The 22178-nt window shown below is 46.2% G+C and overlaps 3 protein-coding genes and 1 long non-coding RNA gene across 5 annotated transcripts; 3 read left to right on the top strand and 1 right to left on the bottom strand.

Annotated features, from left to right (window-relative positions):
• Positions 1 to 428: 428 nt before the first annotated feature.
• LOC101773784 (myb family transcription factor APL) lies at positions 429 to 2958 on the top strand. The gene is made up of 6 exons (XM_012845370.3): positions 429 to 612; positions 702 to 778; positions 865 to 910; positions 1395 to 1455; positions 1561 to 1633; positions 1975 to 2958. The coding sequence occupies exons 1-6, from the start codon at positions 429 to 431 to the stop codon at positions 2530 to 2532; spliced, it is 999 nt and encodes a 332-aa protein (XP_012700824.1). The 3' UTR covers positions 2533 to 2958.
• A 6500-nt stretch (positions 2959 to 9458) lies between these two features.
• Positions 9459 to 12351, top strand: LOC111256986. The gene is made up of 2 exons (XR_002677333.1): positions 9459 to 9959; positions 10798 to 12351. It is a non-coding gene; the product is annotated as an uncharacterized LOC111256986 (long non-coding RNA).
• A 186-nt stretch (positions 12352 to 12537) lies between these two features.
• Positions 12538 to 16630, top strand: LOC101773365 (ALA-interacting subunit 3). The gene is made up of 8 exons (XM_004965570.4): positions 12538 to 12931; positions 13686 to 13744; positions 13856 to 13930; positions 14018 to 14134; positions 14404 to 14474; positions 14695 to 14995; positions 15192 to 15481; positions 16105 to 16630. The coding sequence occupies exons 1-8, from the start codon at positions 12841 to 12843 to the stop codon at positions 16157 to 16159; spliced, it is 1059 nt and encodes a 352-aa protein (XP_004965627.1). The 5' UTR covers positions 12538 to 12840; the 3' UTR covers positions 16160 to 16630.
• A 75-nt stretch (positions 16631 to 16705) lies between these two features.
• On the bottom strand, positions 16706 to 19838 carry LOC101772690 (haloacid dehalogenase-like hydrolase domain-containing protein 3). 2 transcript variants are annotated; one of them, XM_004965569.4, is made up of 5 exons: positions 19702 to 19838; positions 19146 to 19190; positions 17771 to 18070; positions 17456 to 17662; positions 16706 to 17331 (listed from the first exon to the last, which is right to left on the bottom strand). In XM_004965569.4, the coding sequence occupies exons 3-5, from the start codon at positions 18026 to 18028 to the stop codon at positions 16969 to 16971; spliced, it is 828 nt and encodes a 275-aa protein (XP_004965626.1). In that variant the 5' UTR covers positions 18029 to 18070; positions 19146 to 19190; positions 19702 to 19838; the 3' UTR covers positions 16706 to 16968. The 2 variants fall into 2 exon arrangements, with proteins under 2 accessions (XP_004965626.1, XP_004965625.1); XM_004965568.4 differs by lacking the exon at positions 19702 to 19838 and adding an exon at positions 19294 to 19604.
• Between the last annotated feature and the right edge of the window lie 2340 nt (positions 19839 to 22178).

Here is a 22178-nt window from a genome sequence, read left to right as displayed (position 1 = left end):
TGGCGGTGGCTTTTCTCTCCCGCGTAGAATAATACCCGACCGGGGGAGCTTTCTGCTATGAGACCTACTACACACTACACGCAGAGGGAAAGAGAAAGAAACAAAGCAACGAACTAAAGTCTAAAGCAGAGAGAGAAAGCGAGAGAGGAGAGAGAAAGAGAGCATATCAAGGAGGAAGAAGATCAGAAGAAGAGAGGAACGTAACAGTAGTAGCGCTTCTACTGTGCACTCCTCGTTCTGCGTGCGAGGCGAACCCTATTCCATGTTCTTGAATCTCTGCATCCAGCAGTCCTTGTAGCTGATCAGATCGATCAGAGCGAAAAGAGAGAGGATCGATTGCCACAGGATCCCGAGATCTAGAGAGAGAGAGAGAGAGAGAAAGGTTTAACCGTTTAAGAGGGGAAGCAGCAAGGAGCTGGGAGGATAGAATGTTCCCCTCCTCCAAGAAGCAGCCCAACACTGGCGCTGGGAGCTCAAATGATCGGTCTATGTGCGTGCAAGGTGACTCCGGCGGCCTCGTCCTCACCACCGACCCCAAGCCCCGCCTCCGGTGGACCGCCGAGCTCCATGACCGCTTCGTCGACGCCGTCGCCCAGCTCGGAGGCCCGGACAGTACGTAACGTAGATGCTTCAGTTTATCGGGAATTTTTATGGGTATTTGGTTGGTTTAATTTGCTTCTTGCTCTCCTTCCCGTATGTAGAGGCAACTCCAAAGACTATCATGAGGGTTATGGGAGTCAAGGGCCTTACCCTCTACCATCTCAAGAGTCACCTGCAGGTACGTACCTAGCTGCTGGATCCCATGCAAGCTTGAAATTAGGTTTTAAGTCTCCTGATTCGTGATGCTGTTTTTCTCTCTGTCAGAAATTCAGGCTAGGGAAGCAGCACAAGGAGTTTGGGGATCATACAGGTTAGTATTATAAAGATAAGATGTACAGTACTTAGATTACTATGCTTATTATCTTCAGAGAGAACTTGTAGGATAAATTTTTTGTCCTTGCCTTCTCTGTCTACCTATGTAGTGCCTATCTGTGTGACTGTGCCTTTTCCATCCTTTTGCCAAAGCTAAACCAGACTGATATGATGTTCTCAAACACTCAAACCTGTTTCATTTCCAGATTTTTGTATAATTTTACGTACATTCATTTGCTCAAACCTAGCAGCGAATATGATATTATATCATGTGACCAGTACTTTCAGTTGTTCATAAGGTAGATAATTTCTAGTTTACACATTATTTTCAAACAATTAGTTATAAACCTGATATCGAAAATTACATATAGAGTCATGTACCTGTCCAGTACTTTTCAGTAGCTCATAAGGATACATATATAATTCTAGTATATAAATATTTTTCACAATAAGTAACACTATCCAATGAACCACACATTCAGCAATGGAGATGCAACGTAATGTGGCCTCTTCTTCAGGCGTGATGGGAAGAACGATGAACGAGTGAGTTGATTTGTTCATACCATTATGCTAATTCTCCTTAATAACGCAATCTGTCTTCAGTTATAAGCTTCCGATGCTTATTTCTCTTGTTTGTTGATCATTCAGCCGAAGCGTGAACGTGAACGAGGCGCTAAGGATCCAGATGGAAGTCCAGAGAAGGCTCCATGGGGAACTAGAGGTACATACAGATCACATAGTAACATGCTTTAGGAAGTTTACTCATACTACAACGTTGATTTCTTTCTTCTGCCCTTGCATGTTGCTCATGAACTTTGCATACATGCATGAACGTTCTTGGGAAGTTTACATACACTTGTTACCTGGTACGGCATTTTTTGTGGCTGGCATGTTCCGATCTCTTGACGCTTTCTCAGGAACATTCTTGGGAAGTTTACTTGACACAACTTTTCTATATCCTTCTCATATTTGTGTGGTATACTCATGAACTCAGCATATATGCATGCATTTTCTTTCAACAAAAGTAAAAGTAGTAGTGAACTTTGCATGCATGACGTGCAGGTGCAGAAGCACCTCCAGATGAGGGTTGAAGCCCAGGGGAAGTACATGCAGTCCATCCTGGAGAAAGCACACCAAGCCCTAGGGACCAGCGACTACGCCACGTGGCCCGCGGGGTACAGATCTCTAGGCAACCAAGCCGTCCTTGACATTGGCAGCTCCACGGGCTTCTCTTCCCTCCAGGACCTGCACTTCTATGGAGGAAGTAGCCACATGGACCACCTTCTCCATCAGATGGAGAGGCCAATGGATAGCTTCTTGACGCTGGGTGAGAACTTCATAGGGTCATCGTCAGCAGACAAGAAGGGCCCTAACCATTGCAGCTCCAGTGGCAAGAGCTCGATGATCTGGGCCGGCGAGGAGGACCAGCAGGTTAAGAGCGGCACCGACCAGCTCCAGATGGGTTCATCAACAACGATGGAGGGTGGCATCAGTGTCATGGACCCGATCACCAGCCTGTACGAGGGTGCCTTGTCAGGTGAATCCATGGGCAGCAAGGGTTTCGAGGGTTCGAGCTCCAAGCTCGAGATGAAGTCGCCTCCACACAACAAGCACCTGTAGGAAGTCATCAGAGGGTTCGTATATAGTCCAATGGTTTGGAGCTCACGCAAAGAATTTGTCCAATATATATGGGTAAAAAAGGAAAAAAAAGTATTGTGTCAATTTTGTTGTGAAGGTTTAGAGTAACGCGTGAGCTGAGTGCAGCGCATTTGCGGTAATTAGTATTATTAGATACAAGATCTTAAGAGGACAAATTCATTATATATATGGTTGTTTGAGCCCTAATTAGGATATTATTACCTGCTACTCTGATGAGGATGGCTTAGGTAATTTGGTTTAGCATTTTTATCATGGCTTGAGTTCAAGCTAGTGACAGTGCGCTTTAATTGACATGTTCCTGCATGTATAATGCATGGTGGCGAACACACACTCACATATATCTGTATTATATTGGATTTGTGTAACACTGTTGTTTGACATCGGTGATTTTTTTTTGTATCATGCATGTGATAATGTGTCAACAGTGTTGTTTCTGCATTAAGAAGTGAACGATTTAGCTAGTTATGCACATTTTCTTTAGTTTATGACTAGACATCCTAAGATCAAGGAACAAGTCATTACTGTCGTGCACATTTTTGTCTGTTTATATATGTGTATTTAGACTGCTGTAGAGTATCCTGTGCACTGCCACAAAAAAAATGTTTTTATATCTGAATATATAAACTTCATATTAGCTCCCACTTTCGTTCAAAAAAATACTAGCTCCCACACTAAGATTTTGGATTGCCTGCTGTTTCTGCTACTCCAACAACTCCAGCGTAGGCTTACTTTGCATTGGTGTAATTTTTGAAAAAGGATTGCATCTGTGTCAATAGGTCGTTTAAGAAGCATCTATATCAGTAAAAGGTTCGGACTGTATGTCTGTATCTATCTTTATCTGGGTATCCACAACGCTTACATAGAGATAAAATATGTGAAGTGAAGGTGAAAGTGAAAATGACATGGGTAGAGGTGTATATGCACATGATCATGCATGATCAACAAAGGCAAGCTATTTGTGTATATCATGCATGACCAACAAAGGCAAACTATTTGTGTATTTTTTATTTTTATTCATCCAAAGAACAACCAATTGTATATTCAATCGAAATGAGGTCTGGAACTGCCTTCTGCTACAAGCGCGCAGTGTTCCTGACAGTTTAAATTTGGGTATCGAAGGCATGAGGAAAAGGACAGGAAGAAGACTAATTAAGCCGCGATCGAGTTCGTACCAGTAGGGGTTTGCACTCCGCTAGCTAGTCGTAGCTACTAGCCCGTTTCGCCCACGGGCTCATGCACGCACGTCCACCGGCGAGGCGAGGAAGGGCGCCGGGCGCTTGCATGCCCGGCCCCGGCCCAGCCGCGCGCGCGTCGGTGGACGGTGGTGATCTCTATCACAAAGCGCGCCATCGAGAAGAGCGCGTGCGTGCCCACCGGCCACCGCGCCGATTCGGATCGTCGATCGCCGCCGCCGCCGCATCCGGCGCCAGTTCACGGCGCACCGTGTGCACCTACCTGCGTGGCGGCGCCGCCGGCCGACTTCCGCGATGCGGCCTTGTGGAAGGAAAAGTATGCAACGGCGCTCTGCGACTGTTCCTCCCGATCTAACGGCGATCCGTACACGATAGTGGGAAGTTGTTAAGGACCCACCTTGCAATGTGTGGGCCTGTTCGTCGTTTGGGCCACCAACCCCTGGGCCAGATCATCTCTGGGTTGGGCTGCAACCGGAGGGAGGGTGTAGCAACAGACAGACACAACTCCGACCCGCACAACAGCCCAACCCAGTTTAGGGCAAAAACACGGCCCACCAAGGACGTTTTATGGCAGCAAACGTATCCGTGCAGTTCTACCGAATCCAACAACTGCGCCCTAGCGTGATCTGACTTTGACCGAGGACACTATCAGGCTAAATAATCCCGCTGCATAGTATTATGTCGTTTTTATTTCTAAAATTGATACGCTATATAAATTTAAGTATGATACAACTCACCCAACACGTAGTATCTTTGTGTTCAGTGGCGGACGGGGAGAGATAGAAGCCCCTGCGTCGCTCTCCTCCTAGGGGCGACACGGGCGGTACCCAGCTCGTCGTCGCCGCTGCCGCCCTCCCCACGCTCACCCACACCTCGCCGCCGCCTGAGCGGGGCTTCGGAAGCCCGCATCCCTACTAGGACGGCGGCGGCGGGGCCATTTCTCCGCGTCCGGTATTGGCCAGTGCGGATCTAGGAGCCAAAGGTCTGGGACGGCGCGAGCGCAGAGGGGCGCGCGGCCTGACGGCGGCTACGGACGGCGATGCGAGGAACCGGGGTCGGCAGCTCGCGGGCACGGTCGTGGCCGTGCCCGCCCCTGGTCAATGACGCAGCTGCACCGGGCATGGATGCGCCGGCAGTGCCCCTAGGTCCGGTTGACCGGATCCAGCGCCCCCATGGCTGGATCTGCACGGTGCTTCTGCCGACGGCGCTAGCCATAGGCCGCACGCACGGGGGGCTCGGCGAGGAAGGTGGCGCTCTGCGGCTCAGTGGAGGATATGCGTCTTCGGCGGCCGCTGCGTATGCCCGTGCGGAGCAGCAGCGACGGGCTGGCGCGGGGTGGCCGCAAAGGTGGACGGGCGGAGGGCCGGCGCTGGCAGTTGCGAGGCGGCTCGACGCGAGTCGTGGAGGCCAAGTGGTGGCGGCTGGCACGGCGGATGAAGGCTAGCTAGCCGACGCGGGCAACGGAGGAGCGCCGGCTGGGAGAGAAGCGCAACGGCAGGGAGGAGCGCGGTGGCCGGGTGGAGCGTGCGGCGACCGAGAGGACCATGGCTGGGAGGAGCACGTCCGGGAAGTGCATGCGGCTAGGAGGAACGCCATGTGGTGGTGGAACGGCAAGCGGACGCGCGGCGGCGGCAGGGAGGTGCAGGCGGTGGAGGGTGCGGCGCGTAGGCAACGGTGGATGGCGGCGACAGAAATGGAGGTGGAGGTACGGCGGCATGGCGAGTGGAGGCGCGGCGGTGGCGGCACCTCGGCTGGGTTATTGTAGCAGTGGTCTAGGAGTGCCAAACCATGTACGTGCAGTGAGGGGTTGTATATCTCCGGGTGAAAGCCCTCACCGGCCTTCATGCCGGTGGACATGACGGTGGCGTCCTAGGATGTCGTCTTCCTCGTTGGGGGCGTCATGTTGGATTACGACCCTACTGCACGGGATTCTCTAGGTGAAAATCCTGTCCAGATCCTGGACGAGCGATGACGATGCCATTGTGTCGTACCCTCCTTGGAGGCGTCATCTCTAGAGACCCAATTTGGTTCGTGGCATTGCTGAACCATCGTCATGGGAGGCCATAACTGATGGCAGCAACTCCGCCATGTGGTGAACTGAATGGGTGTTGCCGAGCCCATGTGCAGGTGATCAAAGTTATAGTGGCGGCCAGGGGTTGTTGCATGATTGTCGAATTTGGCTGCTTGCAGCGGACCGCAGTGGCTGATGTTGCTTGGCAGCGGTCAGTGTGGTGTGGAACTGCGCTGAAGGACGGCGCTTGCGGCAACGGCAGCATGGGACGACTAAGCTTGCAGCGGACTGTGGTAGGTTGCTCAGCTTGGCTGGACTATCCTGTGTGGTACATCATCGGAAGATGAAGCAAGCGACTTCTCTAGCTTGCTGACACTATGGAGAAGGCTATGTGTGAGGGTGAAGAAACGAAGCGAGGTTGACACATTGCGACGGCTTGGCTGATCAATGGAGATCTTGGGGAGCGAGGTGTTGGAAGTATGCCCTAGAGGCAATCATAGAGATGATGATATTCCATATGTATCCATGATTTGTATATTGTGTTCATTGAATATCCATTGAAGGCTACTTGAATTGATTTGCAATTATGTGAATTGTATGTGAAACTCTTTACTTGTATGGTTATTCTAAAGTTATCCCTAGTCGGAGTTCATGTGAGGACACACATGAATATTAGACTAGCACATGTATTAGTTGATGACTATGTTTCACAAGTCATAGATATAGAGATGTTGAACTAATAATGTGGACACATGTGGAGACATGTGTTAGGACTGACCCAACACGAGAAGTAGTTCTCTCTTTAAACAACATATACGCTTTGTCCTTAGACCTGAGATTGTCGCATGTATTCTAGATGTGGATCGACCTACTTAGGGGCTATCAAACGCTACGCCGTAACAGGGTAGTTATAAAGGTAGCTTTCGGGTTTGTCAAGAAGCATGCTACAAGACATGGTCAATCAATATGGGATTTGCCCCTCTCTGATTGAGAGTGATATCTCTGGGCCCCTCGAGTGATCGGATCCGAAAATGCATGGCCATGCTACGTACGGTTAAGAGTTAACCTACAAAGGGATTCCGAATCACAGGATCGAGAAAGAGCAGTCGGCTTGAAGCTAGACCAAATATCGTGAGGCAAAGGGAATAGCATGTATATTATGTTGTGATGGTTCGTCTGATATGATCTTCGTGTGCGTATAGGAGTTGGCACGTCTTGCTAGAGGCCGCTACCGACTATTGGGCCGAGTAGGAGTACTCGGGCCATGTCTATACGTATCCGAACCCATAGGGTCACACACTTAAAGGGCCTGGAAGCCCAATTCGGATCTGATCCGAGTTGGATTAGGTTTAGAAGTACTAATGGGCCTCGGACCCAGAGGCCCGTTAGGAACCTCTATAAATAGAGGGGTGGGGGCACCCTAGGGTTGACACCTTTTTGGCGAAACACACCTGTCGCGCCTCCCACGCCCTTGCCTGTTGCAACTCGCGGATCTAGCAGTCCGGCTTGTGACGCTTCCTCCCTGCACGTGTGGATACCTTGGAGGTGTTGCGCCTGCAGCACTTGGACGAGCCGCCGACGAGCCGACGACGAGCCGCGGCACCGGGGGCAATCTTGCTGCACGTGGACGAGCTGCTGGACGTTGACGTGATCGACTACGTACGACTACGTTGATCGACTACGTACGACTACGCGATCGTCTTCACTGCATCGACGCATATCTACATCTTCCGCACCAGTAGTGCGTCGAGTGGTAATCCCGTGATCCTTATACGGCAGTTCTTCCTGGTTATACGCGGTATAAATTTTGATTTGCGCTAGTGTAGCCTACCTCGTATTCCTTCACGAGGCAATATCGCTCAACACTCTGACAGCGACAAAAGAAACGGATCCATGATGTGGAGTACTGCAGCGGATGTGGCAAGGCCCCCGCGCACGGTGTCTCTTCGAGGCGACGAGAGAGAGGCAGAGTCCAACAGCGGATGTGGTGAGGCCCTCCACACGTTGTGTTATCGTGGCGGCGACTACGAGAGGTCCGGATTCAGCGCTATTACCCTGTCAGGTGGAGAGTGATGTTACAGCAGCACTATGGTGGAAGGTCCTGCATGGTGGTGGCCTTCTCGATGCGGTGCAGTCTGCTTCTCGGTTCAACATCGACGCTAGGTTACACTAGGAGGTTTCGGCGACTTCTTGACCATATGTACGGTAGTACGGGCTGCGGTAAGGCTTCGGTTCTGGCGCTGAGGTATTGAGAGGAGTTAAGTTTAGCGTGTGTTGATATAGGAATCCAACCAGCCGATGTGTTGTAGAGTTGAGTTGCGTCTGAGTACGTGGTGCAGCATGCGTTGATGACCCAATCCAACCTATCAGTGTTTGCATTGTTTTTCCTTTTTTTGTTGTTTTCATCAAGTCTGGACTTCATATTCTTTTAATATAATCGGCAGCTCTCCTGCCTGGTTCATTTGAAAAAAGTGGCGGGTGGGGGGAAGGGGCGGAGGCGCTGCAGCCCCCGGAGCTAGGGGAGTAGAAAGATGAGAGGAGAATAAAAGGAAGGGAGAGAAGATGTAGCGGAAGAAGGAGAAGAAGAGCTTAGCCCCCTTCGGGTGTTACTTGGATTCGCCCCTGTTAATGTTATTTCTTAAGAACCCAATTATTCAACAATTGTTGCATGAGTTAGGATTAGAATCATACGTTTAAAGAATCTACACAGGTCTCCAGTCTTGAACAACATCAAGCCAAAAGCTGTATTTTCTCGAAAGATATAATAGGTTTCTTCTCTCTTCCTTAATTATTTGCTATGTCAAAAAATAATCCTACGCGGCACATACAATGTAGTGGGATTAGCCTTAGGCTGCTTTTCATGATGTAGTCCCGTTTTGATTATATTAATAAAAAGCATTGCCTCTAGCTGCATTTTCACCATCATAAGGTGTTTCTAGCAGTTTTGTTTATAATTTTTGTTATTTTAGGATCTTATAAGAAAAAAAACTATTTTTAGGTTAGGAGCCGCTTTCATCTACACATGAGTTATATGTATTGTAGCAGGTGCCATCTTTGTAAATTTAAAAATATAATATTGCCCCCTTTTCATAATAAAATATTATCTGAAAAATTTATATATATTAATATTGCCTCTAGAAGTTTAGTTTCCATGACTGAATCTCCTTTTGTCCTATAATATACACCTATTGAGAGCAGCACAAAATAGGCTCATGATTCGTATATTGGATAAGTCTCCTCTGTTATATTGTATATTTGTATACCCAACCCTATCTCTGTAACAGCCTAAAAATTCAAACCTAAAAATCACTCAAATTCAAAAATTTTAAAACCTGTTTTAAAATCTAATTTCAAAACATTGCAAAACTATTCTCGAGGTCAATTCCTTTTTTCCCATCTAAACTCTATCCCTAGCTTAATCTTCCTCTCCATTAGTGCAGCCAGTTAACTTGCTTCTATCTCTTTTCTACCTAAGCCAACAATCTGATTAATCAATCATTTCCCTCTAATCCCTCTCACTCATACTTCCTGCATGTGCACGCACAAAACAAAGATGAGCTTCGCTCAGACGCAACCCCCTTGCCATGCACATCATCTCCCTCTCCTCACACGCATACTGCCCAGTACGTAACCCGTATAACTCTCACGCGCGCGACACGAGCCGAGCAAAAGCTGGAGCTTCGCATGCTGGACCCTCCTCGCTCGCTGCGCTCACCCTCGCTCTGCTCAAGCGACACAACCGCTCGCTGCTACCGTGCACCACGCGCGCTCGCCCCTCCTCGCTCCACTCGCAAAAAACCCGCCAAGCTCACTCACGCCTTGCCACTCGGCACCACGTCGTGCCGCCCCTTGCCGTGTCCCCACCTCAACCACGCCGCTACCACCTCGTCGCACGCGCCGTCAACGCCGCGTCGCCCCAGCGCCACCACCGCAGCAAGCCGATGCTCGCAATCTGCCGCCCGGCCACAACGTCGCCATTCATGGCGAGCAGGTGAGCCACTGGCACAGCTCCGCCCTCGCCGCCTATAAAAGCCACCCTGAGCTGCTCTCCGACGCTATCCCGAGCTCGCCGAGCCGCCCAGCTGTGCCTCCCACCTTCTCCCTCCCTAAATCAAGCTATTTGCTCCTCCACACAAGAACAGGGCGCTGCCTCGATCTCCCTCTCCAAGCTGCCCCTGCCCGAGGTGAGCCTATGCCGAGCTTCCCCATCCACTCCTCTCTCTCCCTATGCCCTTGGATTAAAAAACGGTGGCCGGAATCACCGCGCGACGAAACTCCAGTGAGCTTCAGCCGTCTCCCATGGCGGATGAGCCTTAGGAGGTGTTTGGTTCTTTAGGACCTCCTAAAATTCATATCACATCGAATATTCAAATGTTAATTAGGAGGACTAAACATGAGCTAATTATAAAACTAATTACACAGATGGAGGCTAATTCATGAGATGAATCTATTAAGCCTAATTAATCCATCACTAGCACATGTTTACTGTAGCATCATATTGTCAAATCATGGACTAATTAGGCTTAGTAGATTCGTCTCGAAAATTAATCTCCCATCTGTGCAATTAGTTTTATAATTAGTTTATGTTTTATACTCCTAACTAGTATAAAAACATTTGATGTGATAGGAATTTTAGAGTCGCTAAAGACTCCTCCGTGTCTTTCTCTCTCTGTTACATTCCTTTCTCAGGCCAAAACACTAATCAATCCTAGGCCGCTACTGACGTGTGGGCTCAAAACACCACCAAGCCACTCACGTACTGACAGAAACCCATGAAGCCTCCGTTCGTTTAACCTGGGAAGCCTCCGTCCAGTTATGTTAAATTATTTTCGTAATTAGTAGCTAATCTTTACATAGTCATATCTCACACATCAAAACTTCAATTCACTTGATTCTTTTTCCTAAATTCCTCTAAAATTATATTCTATCTATTCCAGTTATTCTCCTCTCCGTTTGAGCTCATTTTATTTTGTGTTTGCGCTTGTTTGCGTTTATTTGTCTTTTGCGTCGTCGTCGCCATAGCTGATGGAGTAACCGAGGAGGAGAACCAGTTTGGAGGCTGGTATCGCAAGCCAGAGCCAGAAGACCTGTATCGCGAGCAGGAGCTTTCAGAAGGCTTTGGAGATGGCAAGTCGAATCTCATGCTTTCATGCATATTTATCCTAGTTTTTCAGACATAACCTATTGGCCATTTTTATAAATTGCATATATTGTTTTATTGCTTAGATGAAACCTGGTTGGATAGCCACCCCTTGATTGCTATGGTTGTTCCTTGATGACTTAGGATTATCTCTAAATATGATATGCTCTGTTTGGATGATAATTGTCGCTAGAATGCTTAGAATCTTGTTAATCACTTTATTACAATTCAATCATGGTTACATTGTATTTTATCAATGAATAAATGCGTTGAGTGTTTTAAGGAAAATAAATGAATTTTAGGGAAGGGATAAAAGAAAGTGGTTAGACGAGACGGACGAGTGTTTCTTATATGAAATATCAGTCGGGCTCGTACCTTAGTGGTTGAGCAGGTTGGGAGGTATCCATCTTATCATGTTTAAGAACCGAGTTGATGTGTCATCTTGCTAACCTAAACTACTATGCAACCACTCGACCTTTGTATGAGGCAAAAGCTAGCATAAATCCCACTAGCAAGTCTATTAATCATAAGTGTGCTGGTTGAGCAATGGAAGAACATGGAGAAGGAGTAAGCATGTGTAGGCTTAGGTCCCGGTTAAGGTCTTGTTGGTAGGTCCTTAACCCCATGGTTGCTTCCATAATGGTTAATCGGGTCTTAGCTAAGGTGGGTAATGGCTTTGCTAGGATCCGCGCCAATACTAAGGTGTTTGTGTCACGGTACCCTACTTGTGGGTAAAGTGTACCCCTCTGCAGAGTTAAAATCTATTCGGATAGCCGTGTCCACGGTATCGAACGAGTTACGGTTTGCGCACATAACTAGCTTTTACAAAATTGATGGGTTTCTTAGCTTGAGTATAAATTTCAGAAAGTGTTCAGCAGTTATGCCGTGTGCTACCGCGGATGGGGGGTTCGATAGTATTAAAACTTGGATCCTTGTGTAGGATCAGCCCCATTCAATTAATTCGGTTTATTAATAATGTTTTGTGAAAAGCCCTTTAAAAACGAAACCATGCATGGGGTAAATCTAGCTTTATCGCAAATGAATCCCTCCATGATCCTTGTTATACCTTATGCATATTCTTGTTATCCCTCTACGTGGGTGTGGTTGGACTTTTTGAATACTTTTACACTCACCTTGCTTTGTTGGATTAAAGGAAGATCCGAACTTCGCTGCCGGTGAAGACTTCGAGTAGAAGGTTGCTTTCGCACCCGACGTGCCCATGGCGTTGGGCTTTAGCAAGATGCTTCCGCTGCCGTGTGTGCTGGGTGTTTCTAGTGTTCGTTTGTATGGTCAACTTAGTGTGTTTACGTTGCTTCATATCTGGGCATATCTTTCTCGCCCGTTAGTCCGTGCAAACGAGGGTGCTTCAATTTCAATTTCAGAGGCTGATTGTATATACAATCTTTTACAACCCATTACAATGAGTATTTTTCTAACACGAGAATCGTACGAAAATACACATGGAGTAAACCCGAGTACCGAAAAAAAACATGACATTCTAGTAGTCTTCTAGAAGAAGAATAGGGCACGCCACTGGACGGTTCGCGGTTGGGCCCCGCTGCCCCCCTGTTGTCGCCGCCGGCTCGACACGAACCCAACCCAGCCCAACCACCTCGCCCAGCGCCCCTCCCTTTCGTCCTCCTCGGCTCCTCCCGAGTCGCCCTGCTGGTCAGAACTCCGAATCAAATCACCACTGCTCCCCCCAGCTCCCTTTACCTTCGCCAGCAAGCAAGCCGGCAGCATCGAGCTAGATCGCGGCGGGGAAGCTCCTCGCCTCCCTCATCGGCCCGCTCCGGCGGGGGAGGAGCGTCCTCTCGCGGCGGCCGGGACGACGCCCAGTCCGCGCAGCCAGACCGGGCGGCGGCTTCCGCGGGGTCCCCCCTTGGTTGGCTGCTAGGGCGGAGGGGTCGGTGGCGGGAGGCGAGATGAGCAGCCATGCGGCCGGGACCAGCAACGGCGGATCCGTGGATGCGGCCGCCGCGGGCGCGGCCAGGAGGAACACCCGGATGCCCAAGTGTGAGATCTCGCGCCGAATCTCTTTAGCGTACGCTTGCCGTCTTCGTGGTTCCTCGTTTCCGTCAGGATAAGGCAAGGGGCGGCGAGTTCTCGCCGAGGATATAGCCTGGGGCTAGTGGTACGGTGTTAATTTGGACCCCTTTGGGTTTGGAGATTCTGCTAGCTTGTGGTCTCCTTTGGCGTCAATACGATCGATCCTTTTTAGCTGCCATATTTGAAAGCGTGTGAGCTTGCTTCTCAGTGATTGTAGCTTGTTCAATCCAGAAGAAAAAAACATCAGAATAGTTGGCGCATGAAGGTTTGTTTGCGTAGTGATTATGGCTAGTTCAGTTCAGCGAAAGAAGAACAGTCAATCTAGTTGCTTCAATTCATGATGGTTTAATTTGCTCAGTGATTGTAGCAAGCTCAATCTAGCAGAGAAACCGTCAATCTAGGTGCTACATGATTGTATTGTTCGTTAGTGATATTCTACTCAATCTAGAAGAAAACCTGTCAATCTGGTCGGTACGTGGTGGTATTAGTTCTAGTTCCTTAAAGATACGGATAGTTTCAATCTAGAAGAAAAAAGCTTCAAACTAGTTCAGGAATGACAGTATAGACTATAGATTGCATGTGTATGGAACTATGGATACTGGGTTTCAATGAAACTATGAGGTCAGAAATGGTACAATCTGTTAGAAGAATGCTAAGCTTGTGATGTGACTTGCATTTGCGGATTGCAACCCCATTCTTACTCCTAAATTCTTATGTACAGATTCCAAGTTCACACAGCAGGAGCTGCCGGCTTGTAAGCCAATTCTTACTCCAAAATGGGTAAGTTTTTCTCGTTGTGGAGATTATGACACTATAGGTTTTGGAGGATAAGAAAAAAAAATATTTTGGAGTAGCTCACAGATGTTTCGATGTTTGACTTGTGTTGTGTAGGTTGTCTCGGTGTTCTTCATCGTTGGTGTCATTTTTGTTCCCATCGGTGTTGTTTCGCTGCTAGCTGCACGAGATGTATGCTTCCTTTTGTCTTGGCCTTATGTTAAATAAGTTTTGTGATAGTTGTGTTTTTATTTGTTTATTTGTGTTCACTGGTTGCAGGTTGTTGAGATTATTGATCGGTACGATGAGGCGTGTGTGCCAGGCAACATGACTGATAACAAGCTTGCTTACATCCAGAATGAAACCATATCCAAAGAATGCATAAGGAATCTAACGGTAATAACCTTAGACTTTTCTGGGTATTGATTTGCAGTTTAAAATATTGGGGCATAGTAGGAGCAAAAGTTCTTGCTTGGGACTGAAAGGCTATGTTGTTGTTGTTGTTGTTGTAGCAGCAAAAGTGCAGTTAAATAGATCTTTGAAATGTTTATAAAGTTGGAACAAACATTTTGCTAAAAAAAAAAGTTGGAACAAACATGCATCTGTAAGCATACATCTTTAAGCACAATTTTCTTGGAAAAATTTATTTAGTTGTTTGTCTCCAGGTTACGAAGGATATGAAGCAGCCAATATTTGTGTATTACGAACTCGATAACTTCTACCAGAACCATAGGAGGTATGATGTTCTTTTGAGATTTTCAGATTGAATCTTAGATTTTTGCATAAATTGGCAGCTATTCAACTTCCTGATTTTGAAATTTTATGTGGTGCTATTGAAATTGAAAAACATGATGCATCGCAAATTAACTGCTACCTTCAATATCATACTGCCAAAGAAAAAGAAGAGAATAGCTTTGAAATGGAGATTTATTGTGCATAACGTTTTCCCTATTCAGGTATGTAAAGAGCCGAAATGATGCACAGCTAAGAGATAAGCGTAAAGCTAACCAGACATCCGCCTGTGAACCTGAGAAGACCACGGCTAATGGACAACCAATTGTTCCTTGTGGTCTTATTGCTTGGAGCTTGTTTAATGATACATATAGTTTCACTCGTGGTAATGATAACTTGACGGTGGACAAGAAAGACATCTCCTGGAAGAGTGATAGGGAGCACAAATTTGGCAAAGATGTCTATCCGAGCAACTTCCAGAATGGTGCACTTAAAGGTGGAGCAACTCTTGACCCAACGGTCCCGGTATGTGAACCCTTGTTCGACACTAAAACATTGTGGAATATTTTGGTCATAGGAGGACTCTTGTTCATTTACTACTATAAATCTGCAGCATCATAATGTATGTTTTGATTGATTTCTTTCACTTAGATATAGTAAAGCTACCTCGGTATGGAATATCCATGTGAGTTATTCATGTCAATTGTGTTTTATGTGACAGTTGAGCGAGCAAGAGGACCTCATTGTTTGGATGAGGACAGCAGCACTTCCTACTTTCAGAAAGTTATATGGGAGGATATACTTTGACCTCAAGGAGAATGACACAATAACAGTGAGGTTGAGTAACAACTACAATACATATAGCTTCGGTGGCAAGAAAAAGCTGGTCCTATCCACTGCAACTTGGCTCGGAGGGAAGAACGATTTTCTTGGCTTTGCATACCTTATAGTTGGTGGGCTCTGCATTTTCCTGGCATTCGCATTCACCTTGCTGTACTTCATAAAACCAAGGTTAGTAACTTTTTAACTCATGTATGCTGCAATCGCTTGGAAATTGATAAGCTGTGTGCTGGATATTGTAAGCTTCTAGATCTAGTCCATGAGCCCCTTATATATATATATATGCATATGCTATGCACTGTGATAGGCTGATAGCCATATTGTGAATGTGATGCTTGCGGTGAAATAATCTGGGTTTAGCCTATCAAAGTTGTAGAAAACCTGTAGGCAGGTATTCTGATTATGTTTTGTGCAGCCCAATCTATCCTAGCATCTCCTAGGCCAATTAAGGTTGACGTGGCCCTGAGGCTTTGGATTGTATGAGTACATTTCATGCCATACGACTTTGGTTCTGTTGTAGAAAATACTTCTGGAGGAGCACCTTCTCCTGTAATTTTGGTGGACTAGAACCATGAACCAGGCAACGAGCTGTGCTGGTTTTCTTTGATTCTACACACTGCTATTTTGCTTATCCTGTTGTGTTTTGAGTATGCCTGGCACGGTTAAGGCTTTTATCATAAGAATGATCTTCGCAGGGCTTCTCTACGCCTGTTAAAGCATCCAGCATTAGTTTTCACTGATACGCCGGCCGGATTTCTTTGTAAGTTGCTAATTCAATTTGTGGCCTTCTGCAGGAAACTGGGAGACCACAACTACTTGTCCTGGAACAGGCACCCTGCAGGCCGCTAAGATGTTTTGGAACCCCACAGCGCAGAAAGTGGCCCAACTAATAGATGTAACTTGTATGAAATGCATTACCCAAAACAAGAAATCGCTGCTGAGCATAAGCGAGTCTCTTGAGGCTAGAACTTCATGTACATTGTTTGCAAAGGGATCTACGTGACTATGTTGTTTTGTTTCTTTGGTTCTTTGTTCGTAGGGCTGCATGTAGGGGTGAGAATATACCTATTGATCCCTAATGCCTTGTTTCGTGGTACGAGAGCTCAAAACGATTCCCTGTGTAATATTATATATACCGTGTGATGTTCCAATGCTGCATGATTCGGCTGCCGAATGCTAGCCGTGTGTGGTATTCAGCTTCTTGATGTAGGTTGATTGTAATATTCTCAATGGAAAGGTACCAAGTAATGTACAAATTGATAACTATGTGATGAGCGAATGGTGTCAACCGATTTGTATATCAGCTATTATTTTATATTATCTTTCGTTGTTATCTAATTTATATTGGAAGTACAAGCTGCACGAATCAAAATGCCCTTCCACGCATGTTAAGAATGGAGAAAGCTCGACACATTCGAAATCCATTTCCTCTTCTTTATTCATCCACACAGGTGAAGAATGGAAAACAGAACCCGAAATCTTCGACTCATGACACACTGATTTGCTAGTCATATTCAGCAATCAGCATAAGCCCCGGAAGCAGCTACAAGAACACCCAGCAGTTCAAGCTAATTACATTAGCCAGCAGTCAAGAACCTGTCTCCTTCCACCTGTAGGATCTTCAATTCACAACTAGCGCATGAAAAGGAACTCTGGGCTTAAGCCCCCATCTTGAGCTTTTCAGACATTCTGTTCAGCACTTGAGCTGCTACTGTCTCATGCTTCGGCTCCTCATTCTGGTTCTTGGTGAGCCACTCCTGAGTGGCAACCAGGTCGGGTAGCACCGTCGCGCCAGACTGCCTCCAGCTCTCAGCGTCAGCGGTCTTGAACCGGTCCAGGAGCAGCGCTTGCATCCCAATGCTCCTTGCAGGGATGTAGTCCTTCCGCATGCTGTCACCTATGTGGAGTGCTTCTTCTGGCGCAATGTTTCCTGCCATCTCGAGCGCTAACTTGTAAATTCTTGGATCTGGTTTCTCAACACCAACAACGCCTGAAAAGACCCCAAAGTCCCATTCCGAGCCCTAGTTGCAAGACCAAGACATGTATCAGAGATTCAGAGTGTTAGGCCACTCCATTTATGAACACTGAGAGAACAATTATTACAGAAGCATGTAACTATCTCACATAATTTAGGGGTTATCGCACCTGATTCAACCCTAAAGCTGGTAAGATTACATCTTTGTAGCGGTACTCTGCATTGCTGACAATCCCAACTGTGAGTCCCTTCTCCCGCGCCCACCTCAGGAAGGGCTGTGCATCAGGAAATGCAGAGTATGGCGCAGAGGAGCCAAAAGCAGAATAAATGCGCCTGAAGATTTTCTCAAATGTCTCCTCATCATAATCATAGCCAGCCTGCAGGAAAAAAACAGATTATAGAGCAACTGAATCACTAAGCCCTCTCAACATGAAAAAGAGACATCACTTGTCCTGACAGGCTCCATATTTAGAAAGTGGTCTTACCTTAACAAATGAGTTCTTAACACAAGTCCTCCACCATTCAATGTTTGGCATCTTTGCTGCAAATCCAAAGCATGGATACTGTCTTGCCATCTCAGTGTATGCAAGCTTGAAGCCCTCATGCATGCGGTTATAGTCAGGACATGGCATCCCAGCTGACTTAGCTGCCATACAGTAGTAATCCCCAAGATGTCCTTTGTAGGCGATCAGTGTACCAGTCACATCCACGGTGATCAAGCGTAACTTCGAGAGGAGAGACATGCTTGATAATGATCTGAGCTGCAGCCTTTATATACAATCTATCTGCAAATTCACAGTGAAAATTAGGACCAAACCAACCACTTTTACAGAACCAGCAAAATGGGAGTTATAAATATGGCATGCTTTCAGTATTTACAAAATTACCTATACATATAGAGTGCCTGAGCTTATAATATATCATAGGCATGAAAGGCAACATCACAATAAGCTAAATCTTTTGCACTTGGAAATTAAGTTTGCAATGAGATGCTCCTCCTGCCCTCCCAACTAATACGTGACATATTTTATCCATATTCAACTAATGCTTTGCAACAGATAAAACACAGAATTTAAGTCAAAAGGGGGCAATCTGCTATAATACAAAAATGAGCGTTACTGAAGACTGAAGTAACGACACAGATTTACCGGCTGAATGACAAGAACTATATCTCATTATAAAAGAGAAACATTTGGAAAACATGACAAATGGGGAATTGAATGAAAAGGAGCAATGCTGGGCAATCATACATATTGTCACAACAGTTAGTGAAAGGGGCAATCTGCTATAATACAAAAATGAACGTTACTGAAGACTAAAGTAAATCAGTGACACAAAATCTACCAGCTGAAATGACAAGAACTATATATCTCACTATAAAAAGAGAAACATCTGGAAAACATGACAAATGGCAAGTTGAATGAAAAGGAGCCATGCTGGGAAATCAAACATACTGTCACACCAGTTAGCGATGTGGCATCTAGGATGAATGTTCCTACTTGCACGGTGAAGTTCAACACTCGTGGTACATTTCATCCCTTGTTTGGAAATATTGTAGTGAAACAAATTCAGTAGTGAATGCTGAGCACAGCAACACTGATCACAGCAACCAGGCAGGAAGTTAGCAAGAATGAATGTGCCATCTCTACCAAGAAACCCTCCAACCCCCCTGTACGGTTGTAACTAATTCAAGCAACATATCTCTTTCCTCAATTATTACTAACACCTCCAGGCCATCTAAATTCTAATCTACCCTGGTTTAGATCCACATTCATTTTATTTTGCAAGAAAACCAAGCAAATACTGAAAGGAAATAATCCACCAGAAAGTGCCAGGAACAAATCCAAAATGCTCCATTACCTCAATCCAAGGATCGACGGTTGCGCCTCCGGTCGCCAACAATGCCTGCAAGGAACCGAAGAAACACAAGATCCGGTCAGGCAATCAGCAGCGCAAGAACACGGCAAGAACCAACAAAAGGGTGCGCCAGCCACGGCAGCCGTCCAACCGGAAAGGGAGGAAACAAAAATCGCGGCCTAAGATTTCAAGAACCCGGCGGCACAAGAGGGCTCCAAAGAATCGCAGAAATCGAATCTTCGCGTCCGTCGCCTGTGAGCTCCAGGCTTCGAGGTCTGGGAGGTGGGATTTCGCTTGGATTTTCGGGTGGTATAAGTACTGGGAATGACGAGTGTGGAAACCTCAAATCTGTGGAATTGGGATGGGATACCGGCGGTGATGGTCCACGGTTTTGGTTCTTCAGATTTTAAGCATACTTTATTAGGACTTGGACAGAAAGCGGACAGAGGGTACGTGTCCTGTTGCACTAGGTGAGAATTGAGATGAATGGGCAGCCAACGAGCCGAGCTCGAGCTCGCCCGCGACCTCAACCTCAAGTTCGACAGAAAGTGAGCCGAACCTGAGATCCGTGCAGATTGCAGAACACCGGCTGGTCGGCGACGACCGAGTGGGGGGGGGGGGGGGCACGGGATCTGTGGAAGGGCAGCCGCCGGTGGGCGCAGGTGGCCGGGCGGCGAGCGAGGAGACGACGAGCAGGAAGGGAGAGATCCGGGGGCAGCGCTGAACTGGGGGACGGGAATGACGTGGGGCCCGTTGGTCTCTGTGGGTGACACGCTGACTTGTGGGTCCAGGGTTTCGAGCTGCCGGTTACGGTTACTGGTGGAGCGAAAGAAACAAACGTGAAACGAGCCTAGCTCAAGATTGGCTAGTCAAAGCTCGCGAGCTCGGGGCTTGGGCCTCCAGCTCGGCTCGATTTCTAAACGAGCCGATCTCAAATCGAGCCGCTTCGAGCCAAGCTGTGAGTAGCTCGTAGCTTTTCTTTTTCTATTGACAAGCCTTTCCTTGCAAATTGCACGGGATAGGTGTGCTATGTCAGCAACAGACCAAACACAGATCGGATCCATGTCAGCTGGTCTAGCATCAGTAACAGATATCTGTTTGGGGGTTGTGAGGCTACTCCCAATACGGAATTTCACGAGCTTTCATTCTCATTAATTAACATGCCACATAAGATTTTTTGACATGTATAAAATTAAAGAGGAGAGAGGGAACTAGTTTCACCGGGATGAAACCAACTGTATACGAATATCAACGCTCTATGAGTCATGAAATTAAATACGATTTTGATCGTATGAAACCACATCATGAAATTATGCATTGGAGATGGTAATTTCAAACACCATTTCATTTCAATCTTGCTTATGTGACTATCTTGAAAACATCACACGAAACTTTTCATTGAGATTAGTCCGATGTGGTGCACTTTTCTTGCTAAATGATGATTGGCCATTTGGCATGACTTCTTCATTTCGATCGGAAAAGCCCTCCTATTTTTTATTGCGATGAGAAACCGAAGAGACGTTTCTATTTTATTTATTAAAAGAGAATCATCTAAATTGGTGTTTTTAGTGAAAAACGCCTTCTCCGTTTCCAGAAAACCGGACTCTTGCCAAACACGGCTGAATGCCTAGCATGGTACAAGTCTCCATACAACATAACCAATTGAATACCATAGCAAAATATTACAAAAGTCAATGTCAAAAAGAAAAGAGCAACGGATCACTAGGATCGCAAAACAATGCTCCCTACCCAAACCCGTAGGCAAAGTATACCCCTATCGTTTTGAGGCCTTTTCATAGAAATTCAAACCCTATGGAAATAGGAAAACTGCAGTAGTGTACCTCTGTCTACAGTGAAGAGGAAATAGCGAGTATAAAATGTAATATGCTTTAAACTTCATCATGAAGAGGAAATGATACTAGTACTACGTATATAGCTAGTTTGTTTTTATTTTTTGCGAGGAGTACGTATATAGCTATTTCTTATATATTTACTTAGTGTTTGATCTTATTTCACACAAGTATCATGTTCCAACGCATATGACACTTGCCAAAATAATGTTGAGCTTGCAGTTGTTTTGCCGATTGAAAACGTTAGCTAGTCGCCTAGTCTTAAGCCAGTGTCATTTTAATAAGAACCTACTTAAAAAATGTGAAATATGATTTTTTTAAAAAAAATAAATGTCAGCCTTTTCTATGCTAAAAACTAATGTTGATTGCGATTTCCAAGGAAAAAATTCCGATTCCTGCAGTGTTTTTTGCGCTCCAAATTCCAAACACACTCAAATCATTGTTCCTCAATACTCTGCAATTTTACCATCCATACATCAACCCAGTTCCTTTCTTCTTACAAAACAGAAGAAATACAAAACAACCGTTTATGCCTATGATATAACAGGTAGAGGTAGACCAACTAATAAAAACAATATGACATGTATGTACTGATGAATGATGAATTGATGATGCAGTCGACAGCAGCCAGCAGGGTGGTTATTTGCACAAGAATGTATCGAAAATATCATTCACATGGATACGTATTTGCAACCTTCATAACCTGCAGAAACAAAACAGAGCCCACACATAAATTTCTACAGAAACGATTAAGAGTATTTAAAAAAATTGCGAACGAAAAAAAATACGATCAACTGTTCAAATGGGCCCGTGAGGCCCGCGGGCCGTTGGTAGTTCAGTTCAGGCCCACTTAGGGGGTGTTTGGGAGCACTCCACTCCACAAAAAATTGCTCCACTCCACCAACTCTGAAAATTTCGCAACCAAACGCGTCTAGCTCCAACAACTCCGGCTCCAGAAAAAAGGTGGAGCAGGGGGTAGATCCACGTTTTTTGTGGAGTACCTCAAGAGGTGCTCCAAAAACCTCCTTTTCAGACCTTCTCATGGAGTTGGGGGTTATTTACCCACCATTGCCACTGGTTACACAAGTACCGGGTTCGTTTCTAATTTTTCTATCTTCCTCGTCTCCTTTCCTTTGTCCACACTCCGTTTTTCTTCTTCCCACGGGGCACTCCGTTTTCCTCCGCG

This window comes from Setaria italica, chromosome IV, assembly GCF_000263155.2.
Source record: "Setaria italica strain Yugu1 chromosome IV, Setaria_italica_v2.0, whole genome shotgun sequence".
Classification (NCBI taxonomy): Eukaryota; Viridiplantae; Streptophyta; class Magnoliopsida; order Poales; family Poaceae; genus Setaria; species Setaria italica.
This window is presented reverse-complemented; position numbering and strand designations above follow the sequence as displayed.

Excerpts from the sequence above, each read along its gene's own strand:
- LOC101773784 (XM_012845370.3), top strand. The coding sequence starts at position 429 with ATGTTCCCCTCCTCCAAGAAGCAGCCCAACACTGGCGCTGGGAGCTCA. Across the intron at positions 1,456-1,560 it reads ATGGGAAGAACGATGAACGA|CCGAAGCGTGAACGTGAACG; the intron begins GTGAGTTGATTT and ends TTGATCATTCAG. Across the intron at positions 1,634-1,974 it reads GGCTCCATGGGGAACTAGAG|GTGCAGAAGCACCTCCAGAT; the intron begins GTACATACAGAT and ends CATGACGTGCAG.
- LOC101773365 (XM_004965570.4), top strand. The coding sequence starts at position 12,841 with ATGAGCAGCCATGCGGCCGGGACCAGCAACGGCGGATCCGTGGATGCG. Across the intron at positions 13,931-14,017 it reads CGCTGCTAGCTGCACGAGAT|GTTGTTGAGATTATTGATCG; the intron begins GTATGCTTCCTT and ends CACTGGTTGCAG. Across the intron at positions 14,135-14,403 it reads AATGCATAAGGAATCTAACG|GTTACGAAGGATATGAAGCA; the intron begins GTAATAACCTTA and ends GTTTGTCTCCAG.
- LOC101772690 (XM_004965569.4), bottom strand. The coding sequence starts at position 18,028 with ATGTCTCTCCTCTCGAAGTTACGCTTGATCACCGTGGATGTGACTGGT. Across the intron at positions 17,663-17,770 it reads TTAAGAACTCATTTGTTAAG|GCTGGCTATGATTATGATGA; the intron begins GTAAGACCACTT and ends TTTTTCCTGCAG. Across the intron at positions 17,332-17,455 it reads CAGCTTTAGGGTTGAATCAG|GGCTCGGAATGGGACTTTGG; the intron begins GTGCGATAACCC and ends TCTTGCAACTAG.